The sequence below is a fragment of the Pyrgilauda ruficollis genome, unplaced genomic scaffold (assembly GCF_017590135.1).
Source record: "Pyrgilauda ruficollis isolate IOZ18807 unplaced genomic scaffold, ASM1759013v1 scaffold56, whole genome shotgun sequence".
NCBI lineage: Eukaryota > Metazoa > Chordata > Aves > Passeriformes > Passeridae > Pyrgilauda > Pyrgilauda ruficollis.
In genome coordinates this window covers 4,645,328-4,657,575 of record NW_024527266.1, presented here as the reverse complement: position 1 = coordinate 4,657,575, position 12,248 = coordinate 4,645,328, and the positions used below count along the sequence as shown (strand labels likewise).

General features: G+C 46.9%; 1 protein-coding gene across 10 annotated transcripts in view; it reads right to left on the bottom strand.

Moving 5' to 3' along the window:
- Positions 1–1,498: 1,498 nt before the first annotated feature.
- Positions 1,499–12,248, bottom strand: part of ZC3H7B (zinc finger CCCH-type containing 7B) — a 47,078-nt gene continuing 36,328 nt past the window's right edge. For all 10 annotated transcript variants that reach the window (XM_041481374.1, XM_041481378.1, XM_041481372.1 and 7 more), the window contains 6 exons: positions 12,066–12,199; positions 10,384–10,489; positions 9,204–9,312; positions 7,418–7,551; positions 6,465–6,628; positions 1,499–5,705 (listed from right to left, as the gene is read on the bottom strand). In XM_041481374.1, the coding sequence (XP_041337308.1) occupies positions 5,513–5,705; positions 6,465–6,628; positions 7,418–7,551; positions 9,204–9,312; positions 10,384–10,489; positions 12,066–12,199 (840 nt within the window). In that variant the 3' untranslated portion in view covers positions 1,499–5,512. The remainder of the gene's footprint in view (positions 5,706–6,464; positions 6,629–7,417; positions 7,552–9,203; positions 9,313–10,383; positions 10,490–12,065; positions 12,200–12,248) is intronic.

Genomic DNA, 12,248 nt, shown 5'->3' with positions numbered 1-12,248 from the left:
GAACTCTCTGCTGCTCACTGTGCACAGGACACTACACAACATGACCCTGTTCCTGGTTGCAATGGCAGCAGCAAACACAATGAAGAGGATGACAGCATTTGCATCATCTGCTCTCACTGCCCAGAAATGTTTCTCTATAGTGTGGTAGGCAGACTCCATTACAGGATTGCTTGGGATTCTCATCTGCAGCAAACTCCCTCTGACAGGCTGCTGTGTGATGGCATTAACCATCTTCAGTACGAAGCCCTCCTCCCACCTCTCAGGGGTTTCTACCCTGCTCCTCTCAATCTTCCACAGAACCTGGATTTTTCCTGGCTGACCTGGGTCTCTGCCTTGTCTTTGTATCTGCTGAAGTTCCTAGGAAGATCTGATAACTGAAATCAGCACTCCTTTTCTTCCTCTCCAAAATACAAGTTTATTTCAGTGAAGAAACACCAGTTTACAGCTGAGGCTCAAACCCGCAAGGAGAACAGGTGTTTTTCTCCTGGTGCTTTGTCTGTCTCACAATTTGACAATTTTGGTTTCAACTGTACTGGAAAAGCTACCCTCAACTCTTGCCAGCATGGCATCAACAATCTTTGGAATGTAACATTGTATTTACTCAATTGATGCACCTTGGAAGTGCACAGGGCTCCACATTCCCCCTGCACTACAAGAATGTGTTCAGGCCTCTTCTTTCACCAGAAGGACATGAGTTCTTATGTCTGTATGAAGGCACATCAAGGAAATGTGTGACAAATCTTGTCTCTTCAGGCCTTCCTGGATATGACCTTCTGGTCACTACCAGTTTATAGAGCAGTAACAGGGCATATCCATGGGACCCCCGTGACTTCATCTCCAGTTTTGATTTTATCAAGAATTCTAGATTAATCTGCATCATGATGGGATTCAAAAAATAAAGAAGCTGGGTTTATTAATGAACGTTTTCACACAGGCCCCTTCCCCCAGTGCAGTTTCCTCACACAGCATCCTTTCTAGGAGGAAAGTAAGTGCACAGATGCTTCCCATGGCCCAAGCTGTGTGCGACTCGGTGAGTAGGGCTAAGGACATGTTCACATGTTCCCTAGCAGGGTGCACACTGCCAGGCAAAAGAACTGGCCAACCCAGTTGGACAGAGCAGCCTACACAGAAGAATCTCTAGATGAATGTGTTTACCTGATTACTGGAGGTTTCAAAACACAGGTTACCCAAACACCTGAAACTATGTGTTAATGCAGAGCACATGGATTCTTGGCACTAGGGGGAAGGAAAAACATCTTAAATACACCTAAAGTTCACTAGAACTGTGTGTCTGATGAAGAACTGCATCAACTGTTAATATGCACAAAGGCAATTTTCCACTCAGCAAGAAGAGTAGCAGATTATACTTAAAGATGGGAGAAAGCCCCCATGGTCCAATGCTTGACGTGCTCCCCTCTTCCCTCCTCATTAGCTTGCAAAAGCAAGCTAAAATCCTTTGCAGGCTGTTTGAAAAACACAAACACACTCTGGATCCAGAGAGGGTTTAAAGTGCACACTTTTATTTTCTATTACAAAGGCTAAAAGAAGCAAGTTTGGTTTTTCTTTCTTTATTTAAGAACAAAAACAAAAATGTTGTTAAAACATCTACATATTTATCCTGATACTAGACCTTATGAAAGATACTAAGTTCTTTTTAATAGTAAAGCGTGGTATTCTTAAATTATATTAATATGAAGACATATTAAAGGACTCAAAATCATTACTACCCAGCTCAGAACTGCAGCATCCCCTTGCTATCTTTTCCTTTCACTTGCTAAAACCCATCAATTTTTGACATACAGTTTCATACAAGCTAAGTAGGGTATTTTTTGTTGGTTGTTGTTTTGTTGGGTTTTTTTTTAACTTCTCCCTGTAAAGGCCTGGTTAACTCCAATGCCAGTGTCACCTAAATCCCTACCCCTACCAAAGAATTTGGGAAAAGATTTTCACTAAGTACTTCAGCATTTAGTAAGTTTCTGCTCTGTGTGAATGTCTGTGGTTATTTTACAGGATACGAGATTTTCTTCTAATGTTATAAAATTAAAACATCACTTTCTTTGTTAAAAACCCTCGAATTTGGTTCTGTGCTGCAGAATTTTCTTCTTCTTCTCTCACACAAATAAAGAAGAGAGAGTTATCACAGGGTCTTTTGAACACACCACTAAAGCAGCCTCTACAATTTGTGGTTTATCTGCTGTAGAGTTGTGAGCACTGAGCATTTCTGCTGAGAGCACATAATGTGCTGAAGAAAACCCTCTTGGCCTGATAAAGCAAGCCTGGGAAGTCAAGTGTGAAACTTCCTGCCTTTCACAATGTCCCTTTAAATAATATAAGCAAAGCCTTATATTAAAACTTTACTCACTAGTTAGCAGTATAATACTCTCTAACTGAGATGGGACTGCAAGGACATCCTAAAGGGTTTCAAAAATGTGAACAGGGAAACCTGTCCCATCTCAAAGTTTATACCTATCTATATAAAACCCTCCCCTCTTTTCTTATTTCCCTTTCCCTATCCCAAATACAAGGCTTCATAATTAAACTGGAGATGCTGCGTTTCCTGGCCTGAGTCCTTTTCCTTTACCCTCATTTAAAAGATTCCTTCGATACCACACACATATAATATTATATAGAGCGATATATTTAATACCTGTGTATATATGCTTCATGGGAAGGGTCACATATATACACACTAAAACAAGTCTGGTGACGAAGTACTGCAACACCACAGACCAGGTTATCATATCAGGGAAAACAAAGAGACACTTGATGCAACCCCCATGACTGTGGCCTCCCTCACCTCACATCACCCTCTCCCCATCTCGGCCCCAGCCCGAACCTCTGAAGCCCCACTGAGCAGCTCAGCTCTCATTGCAGAGACGGGGAGAAGGGACAGTGACCCACTCTGTAGCTTGTTTAGGTTACATGAGAAATCACGGCTCAGCGAACGCTAGAGTCACACTAGAGATGCAGGTTTGTTTTAAAAATAAAAAACACATTCCAGTGTCCCCCAATCCAGATTTCCTTCCTTGGCATCTCTGCCCAAGAAGAGCAGAAGAAGATAACCCAGGAGCTGATGCCTGTCTCCTCCCATCTCTAAAGCTGGACCACTTGAGCACAAGGATGACCAGGAGAAGGTACCATAGCTACCACAAAGAACAGAGGAGAAAATACAGCACCTGACCACTCAAAAACTGCCATGTCTGATATTGCTCATACCAAACCAGAGACTACCATCCATATTTTAAGGGAGAGGAAAAAAAGCTTAGCAGAAAAGTGGTTAAGTTGCCCAGGAAAGAGGCCGAGTCCCCATCCCCAGAGGTATTTAAAAATACATGTAGATGTGGCACTTTGGGACACAGTTTAGTCTGGGACTTGGCAGTGCCAGGTTAACAACTGGACTTGATGATATTTGAGGTCTTTTTCAACTTAATGATTCTAAGTGCAGAAGTGCATTCAGTTTACTTAGAGCACACTGCGTCTCTGGAAAGATTCCAGCACTCTGCTCCATAACTGGACCCTAACTGTCCCAGTGGAGCTGAAGCACCCTCCTGAAGGCTGGTTTAGAAAGGTGACAGCTGCCCCACACCATCTCCACATCTCCCGATTTCCACATCCCATCTCTTCTGAAGCTCTGAACCCCAAGGATATGGGAGCAGAGAGGATGGGAGGATGCAGCAATGCTAAGACACCAAGCAGTTCATGGCCAGATTGTATTTACCATGGATACAGCCCTACCAGCCCCAAGGGCTCCTAGACTGCTGTCCCAGGAGAACCTGTATGAAAAAGGCATCCCTGACAAAGGCTGGGAGGGAGATGTGTTTGTGTTTGATTGGATGGTGCCATCCATGCATGCAAAACTGCAGAGCACAGCTGGACTGCAGAAGAGAGAAGGAGAGGGAAGCTCAGAACAGGGAACATGTTTACTGCTTACAGGATGAGACTGACAGAAAGGACAAGGCTGGCATGCGGAGCAGCACCGCTTCTCACTGCTGCCCCTTCTAAAAGCAAAACTTCTGTCCCAGAGTTCAGCATTACTGGTTACTCATCAAAGCACACATCAGGCAGCACAAGAGCAGGCCGTTGCTGGGTCCTGCTGTGCCACTCCTTCTCCACCACTGCCCCTGCTCTGGGTTGCATCCTGGTTGCATTGTGCATCCGCAAGCTCCCTGCTCTGGCTCTGAGGAGGAGGGGGCTGGACCTCTGGTACTGGTAAGCGCTTCCAGCTGGATTCCCATTAGCTCAACGTTTCCTGTGCTGCGCAATGGTGTCCTTTTAAATGGGTCCCCACCCAGTTCTTCTGGCAGTGCAGGGAAAAATGCAGCTCTAAGTAACCAGAAACACATGCCATTTAAAGAGTAAGAAAGAACATTATTACCTCCCTCCCTCCCTCCCTCTCTTCAGGACACAAGGCAACACAGAAACACAGGCTCCTTTTGGTGACCACCTCCCTCCTGACTGATAATGCTGTGTGGACTCAGTGACACACGGTGCGTCACAGATTCCACTACACCTCCTAGATGGGTTCTGTTTTACTTGCACCAGTCACACCAGCCGAAAAAACAAACCCAAGCTATCTGCCCTGAACACCCGCCACACACTAAAAAAGACATCTAATGAGAAGTCACCAACTTGCTTTCTGATTACAGTCACCTACAACCTGGTTCCTGCTGCTGCAAGCAGTTTCATTACTTTGCTCCTTTTACCTTGTGCTCCTTATACCACACAGCTGTTATCCTCCTCAGCACCAGCTGATGCCTCAGGGCAATACAGACAGCTAGAGCATAAGCCTAGATCTCTTAAGCCAAATCTAGTGGTTTTCCTTCTTTGCACCACAACTCCTTCTGATACTAAACTCCCAGAAGAGCAAGAGGGCTGCAGCAGAGTAAGTGGCGCTTAGTCTGCAGCACTGAGAAAAGGAACATACGAAATTCATGGTCACCTTTTCACCAGATTTCATAAAATCATAGAACAGTCTGGGCTGGAAGGGACCATAAAATCATTCAGTTTCAATCCCCCTGTCATTTAGAAGGACACCTTCCACTAGACCACATTGCTAAGAGCTCTATCCAACCTGGTCTTGACCAGTACCAGGGATGGGGCATCCACAACTTTTCTGTCCCTCTCTCTCGGCTTTGTCCTCCAGACCTCTGCAGTCATACTCTGAATTGAAAGACAGAAGAATGACAGAAGGAGAAATTCTCTGATTTGCAGCCCAATACAGACTGAATTAATTCCTTTGAATGAAGGACAGTGAAAACAAAAAGATGAAGTGGAAGGAGAATTTGGGAGAAAGAAGAGAGAGAAGATGGATCACAAACTCAGTGAGCATGGCGTCGCTGGCCAACGAGAATCAAATTCACAAATTCATTCACTAATAAATCATTGTCTCATAATCTTAAAACAAAAGAAAAGAAAAAGTTCTCTGTGAGACAGAGATCTCGCTCTCCCTGCTACTGCCATTCAGAAAACCCACCCCGTGTTTCTGCAGCTCACAGACTCCCCCCAGCTCACACTATACGTCATCGCGCAATAGGAAGTTGTATTTCCCGAAGTCGTCATCCCTGGGGCAGAGCAGCATGTCCTTGCGAGCTTTGGCCAGTTTCTGTTTCAGCACTTCCCTCCGGTCTAGCCACTCCGTCAGCTCGTCCTGCCCATGGGCATAGCGACACTCCTCTCCCTCAGGACAGGTCTTGTTCTTCTGGAACCTGCCAGCACAAGGAGCGCAGTCAGGAGGGCACCCCCAGTACACGGCTTTGAGCTCTCTGTCTGGGATACTTGATCAGGACCCACTGAAACATGCTGTGAACTCTCCTTTTAAAGGGTGAGCTGATTGTCCTGCAAACCCATGTGCAGGTGGGAAAGAGATCAAGGCTGGGAAAAAAACAGAGCAGCAAAACCAGAAGTGGCTACAAGGGGATTTAGTCAAGAGCACAAAAAAATGTGAGCTGGAACTGGACCAGCAGGGATGAGGAAAAAATAATGCACAAGAGAGGAAATGCCAGGTAACCAGCATGAAAGACAAGAACCTTCTTGCTAACCAAAGTGGCATTTTTAACCCTCACAAGCTTTCTGAAGGCACCTTAAGGTGCTGATTCAGAGGGCGTGAGACATTGAAACCATTTAATAAGGCACTGGGGATTCTCCCAAGCAGTGGGCCAAGGAGGCTGCTCAGCAGCCTGAGAGCTGAGAGCATCCTGGCTATGAAGAGCGCAGGTGCAGACAGAAAGCTCTCCTTTTCTAAAGACACATGCTCAGGAATGTGTTTTTATCCCTCAGTATTGTGGCTGAGCACCTCTGTGATCCAACAGCAGCCTCACTGTCACCCAAACCTGTCATCTCATCCCACTCCTCCATGCAGAAGTCTCCAAGAACTCTGTGAGAGGATGAGGAGGGATGACAGAGGCCCTGGGCCTGTTCCCCTGTCCCTGCAGCAGTGGCACAGGAGGGAGGTGAGACAATGGTACCTCTCGCAGAGCCGGAATTCGCCCATGGGGAAGCGGTAGCTCCAGCAGCTGGAGTCACTGTCTGAGGTGAAGACCTTCTCCTTGTGCTTCTCCGACTGGATGTGCTGCTGCCATTGCTTCTTGCTGTTGCTGTTTTTCCCACAGAGCCAACAGTGGTAGCCCATCTAAGTGGTGCAGACAGGGAAAAGGATCAGTCAGTGCAATAACATTCACATCCACTGGCCTACCCTATGCTGGCACTGCCTCTCCCCCTCTCCTTCCAGAGCATCCTGGAAGGTCCACTCAGTCTACGACTACCCACACTTTTCTGCCATATAATCTTTAGGGAGCTGTGCTGACACTAAAGGGGAACAGAGGAGATGCTCTGTCAGAGTTTATCTATGGCTCAAACAGGCTCAGGGGACAGGGCAGCTCAGTTCATTGACATGGTGCCCCTGTCCCTGCTGATGGCCCCAGTGGGGTCTCACTGCAAGGCCCCAGGTTCACAGGCAATGCAGGACTCTTCAGCAGCACAGACCCTTACATCAGTATCACCCATGGCATAAGGAAACATCTGCATCTAGTTTTCCAAGGCTTCTGTGCCAGCTCTTCTCCAAGCTTCTCCCTCTTCTGACCTGCAATGGTTTTGCCAGCTTGCCCAGGAGCAGGCAGGAACCCTGGAGAGAGGCTGAGCCCATGCAAAAGGGAACCTAAGGCAGACTCCTAATGACTTGGGGATTAACAGAAAAGCCATTGTAGAGCCTTGCTGACCCCAGGTCGATCTCTTCCCACTTTAGCTCTGCTGCCCCTCCTGTGCTGCTCCAAGCTGTCCCTTAAATCTACGTTAATACAGGCTCTGTTCTACTAGAGCAATGAAGTCCCTGCTAGCACACCTGGAGCACAGGAGAGAGGCAAGCTGGCAGCACTGGGGAGGAGGAGGAGGAGCAATGAAGGACAAGAGATCAGCTTATTACCATGATGTCTGCATAGTCAGTGGGCATCTGGATCTGTTTCTCCCCTTCTCGCGAGGTGAGTGGTGTTCCCTCTCCAGGCTTCCCAGGATTGTGTTTCTTTAGCCACATGTCATAGGTCTGCTGCATATCTAGTACTGTACAAAGATGACACATGAAGCCACTCCAAAAACCTCCCACCCTGTCCACAAACTATGAGAAAAGGACAAATGCTGGGGCAGCCCTTCCCTCCCCTCGACTGTGCAGCAGCACCAGACTGAGGGCCTGTGCCCCATGTCACCTCCTCAGATAAGACCCCAGCGGAGAGGAGCCAAATTCACAGCACACCACCTGGCACAGGGGGTATCTTCTATCAGTCCAGGGCCAACTGTGACAACAGCCACACAAACTTTTCAGAAAGGTGGCAAAGTGCTGCAAGATCTCATTGGAATTCACCCCACAAGATGATTCTGCAAGAAGCCTGATTCTACTTGACCTCAGGAGACATCTTATCCAGGAAGCTAAGGCAGGGCTGGTTTCAGATCCTTCTCTTCCCTCTAAGCTCAAGCTTAGAGGCAAGCTGGCCACAGGAAGCACTGCAGAGTGGAGGAAGACCTAATGATAGCTTGCTCTGAGTTCAAAACCTGCCCAGAGAACTGCAGTCAATATATTTCATGGCTTTTGATTTAAAAGCCACTCAACATACTTGTGGGAAAGGGAAATTTGAGGTGAAAGCTTTAACTAGACATCTGCCTTTGCAAGATCAGCTCCTGAGAGAGGCTATGGAAACATAAATGTTTGCAGATATCGATATGATGCTCTAAGTGTGATGCATTAGTGATTTACTCCTTTCTAAATGAGTAATTGAGGAACTTGAGGTAACTGGGGATAATGAATGCAAACTCCCCCAAACTGAGACAACGCCGTTGTTTGAAGATTCACCTTTGTGCTTGAGTAAACACATCCAGACTGGTCTGATGTGCTTTAAAGGCCCAGCAATGACATGCTTTGAACTGCAACAAGCAACAGTTTGGCACAGCAGAGAGAAGGACCCTCCACAGAACCAAAAAAACTCAGGGCAGGCCTGAAATCCTTCAGGCTTTCCAGCAGCTCCAACAGAGGCAGGTGAGCACCTGGACAGCAGCCCCTTTCCCCCAGCCTCGTGTTGATCTGAATAAACAAGGATTTCTGCCACAGAGCAGGCTGTCCAGGATATGGGCAATCCCCAACTATCACCCAAAAGGTAAGCCTGCAGAATTAAATACAGACAAGTTCCTCCACAAAGGCACCACCCTGCAATGTCCTCATTCAGGATCTCAACTCCACCCCTTGGAACACAACGCCATGAGCAGGGAGTGCCACAGCCCAAGATCAAGGAATATGAGCAGAAATAGGTAAGACAGCCAAGGCAGATAGAAGACAGACAAGAAAGATAGAGGAGCAGCTACAGGCCAGGACTGGTGCTTTGGCAGAGCTCCATATAAGGCCAGGCCTGGGACGTTACAGGCAACTGGAGGGACAGTACAGGGTGGATTCTAAAGTGACGCAGAAAGAGAGGGCAGCAGTGAAGCAAAGTAAGACATAAAACTATTGTGGACTAGTCCCACAGCAAGGGACTCAAGAGATACATGCCCATTTGTGAAAAGAGCAGCTGTAGACAGACCTGACCCATAATCCCACATAAACTCATGGCAGCATCCTTGTCCAGCTCCATCTCTGTTGTCAAGAATATGTCTTAACAGACCCTCCAGATGTCCAAATGTCCTCTTCCCTCTCCCCAAACTCTCTGGCCCACATTTCCCCCACTCACTTTTATTTTCCTTCATGAAGGTCCACATGTCCCTCTCCTCAGGGCTGTGGGCAAAGGAGCAGTTGCCCACATACTGGCATTTCCTGCCATTCTGTGCATGGATACACAACTGTTAAAAGACAGAGAGAAAAATTTAGCATCTGCACAATCAGTCCTTGCTAGAGGGGAAAGTGGGTTTGATAACCAGCTGGGGCATTAAATTGCACAGGAGAGGTTGCAAACAGGACACTTTATATATCATTAACTCATGATTCTTTTCCTCAGTCTCTTGATGACACAAACACACAGGCAGTTCAGCACCTGCTGCCATTTCCATAGGTGACCAGGTGCAGATACAGGGCAACAGCAGGGAGCATCCTGGATTGACCCAATAGTGTTTCCTGCTGATGAAGCTGCTGGTCCCCAAAGGTGACTCATTCTCCAGCCATCTCTGAGTGGGTGAAGAGTGGCCTTACAGATTGCTTAGACCACACTGGTGCACACACAGCTACTACCAACAGCATCATTGCCAGAGAAAATGTGAAACTTTCTAAACATCATATTTACTGATCATCTCTTCTCCCCCTGTCCTGGCACAAAAGGAGGACCTACCATAGGGTAGGGGGAAGCAGTTCTCTCCTTTCAGGGAAAAAAGAGAGGAGAGGGAGAAAGAAACTCTCTATAACGACATTTGGGGCTGGGGTTGGAGGCTGGATATCTGTAATTTTCCTCACAGCACATGGCTTTTTAGCTGAGTTCTTAGTTTTGCTTTCAAAACCCATTGTGAGCAAGTTTCACAATCTATAGTGCACAGTCACAGCAAAGGCAGGGATAGGCTTCTCCCAAGCGTCTTGCCTCTCACCCACATTGAGAAACCCTGACCTAAGGGGAGTCTTAAATTTCATTCCCAAACCCTGTGCCAGCCAGAGATGCATTAACAGCTCTTGTTATGCATTAGCAACAACACTGGAAACTCTCATTTGTGCACAGAGTGGTTTAAATGGGCGCTGGTCCTTCTTCTGCTCCATCCTTTTGCTGGATGTATTTTGCTGCCATTAGTCTGTTCTTACCTCCCATCTCAACCATCATATGCTTGCCTCCCTGACAAGTCTTCAAGGGAGCAGCCCTTAAAACACTGCACCGTGGTGGAAGGGAAAGGGAAAGGGATGGGGCAGCTGGCCATGCTGGGCGTGGGGCTTACATCATATTGCTGTGGGAAGTTACGGATGGAAGGCAGCGGTCGGACTGACACCCACTTCTTCTTAGCTTTGGACATCACCAGCAGGACACGGCGTTCCTTCGTCCAGCTGAAGAAGAGAGAATAAATCAAGAGAGACATAAGAAAGAGCAGAACAAGGGTTCTTTACCTCAGAGACCCTTAAACACTGAGAGATGAGCAGATCCTCCTGTCCAGCTTGTCCCTGCCCTATCTGGTGGTTCCTAGACATGCACATCTGTGATGGAGAAGCCACAAGAAGGCTATTTTAGGAGGACTTCTCCCTGTAATATTTATTTCCTGGGGTACCTCTTCTCATAAAGCCACAAAAATCTTCCCCAAATCTCACATGGCATCACCACAGATTATTAAACAGCTGCATTCCATCCTTTGACACAGCCAATTCTTGTGCAATCAGATCCATGAAGAACACTTGGGAATATTTTCAGCTTGAAAGGTGCAATAGAAATGCAAGTCATTACAAGCACTACTTTATGAACAGTGCCAGGAAGTATTTATTCTCCTGTAGCTCCAGCAAGGGATCACCAGGAGATACCCTGAGCAAAAACCCCAGCTCTATTCAGCAGCTGCATAAAGAGGTGCTATTTTTCCTATCCCAGGAAGCAATCCTCACCTGCTTACTTTCTCCAGAAACTGCTGCTTCTGTCTCTTCTTCAACAAAAGTCTTACATTTACAATATTAAGCTGGACTGTGCCTTTGTGGCTTGTGTTATGGGAAGACAAGTTCTATAAACTCTTCCATCCTATCCCTGCAGGCTGCCTGGGTGAGACAGGCCAGAGTTTCCATGACCAAACAGTGACTTCCCAGCCAATATTTCTCTCCTAGGGGGATTACAAGACAGATGGCGACAAATTTTTTTAGTGGGGCCTATAGTGTTTTGATAAGGGGTACTGTCTTGAAACTAAAAAAGGGTAGATTCAGACAAGATATAAGGAAGGAATTTTTTATGATGAGGGTGTTGAAACACTGGCACAACCCAGAGAGGTGGTGGATGCCTCATCCCTGGAAACATTCAAGGTCGGGCTGAGAAACCTGATCTAGTTGAAGATGTGCCTGCTCATTGCAGGATGGCTGCATTAGAAGACCTTTAAAGGTCTCTCCCAATCCAAACTGTTCTAGGATTCAATGCTTCTATAACACCAAACATTCTCATGGGCCCCAAGGAGTCAAGAGGTACAAACAGACATGGCATGCATCACAGAGGAGCAACCAAAGCAATGAAAGAGCCATGGGAAACTAATTTAAAAGGAAGCAGAGTATCTTGAATAATTTCTAATTGTGACCTGACAGACATCTGCAAACAGGTAAGTGTATAAACACGTGCAGAGGAGAACTCTGTTAGTGGCCTTTGTAAGAAGAAATTATAGGAAGTGGGAGAAAAGGGAATTGTGGGAGCTGGACTGCCTGTGCCAGGATTAACAGTCTGCACGATGCTGGCAGCAAATACCCACAGTAAAGAGAGAAGGAAGCTGGAAAACAGCTATCTGCACTGCCTGCTACAGTGACAAACACCCCGAGCAGTGAGAGACTTCTAGGAAACCTTACAGACTCTTCCAAAGATGCCAAATGAAGCCCTGGAGAAGATAGGATGAAAAATTCCTGCCCTTGAAGAGGGGTAGAGGAAAGAGAAGGTTGAATTGCTCACCAGTGGGGGGCTTTGGCACTACAGTACTTGAGGTCTTTATCTGGCTCCACCAGCTGCCCGTTCCTCCAGCACTGGCCACACACAAATTTCATCTGGAGGTCAAAGGTGCTTGACGTGGGATTCCGGGGAGAAGCCTGGGGAAAAGAACCACAGCCTCAGGCGAACAGAGGCAAAATGCACCCC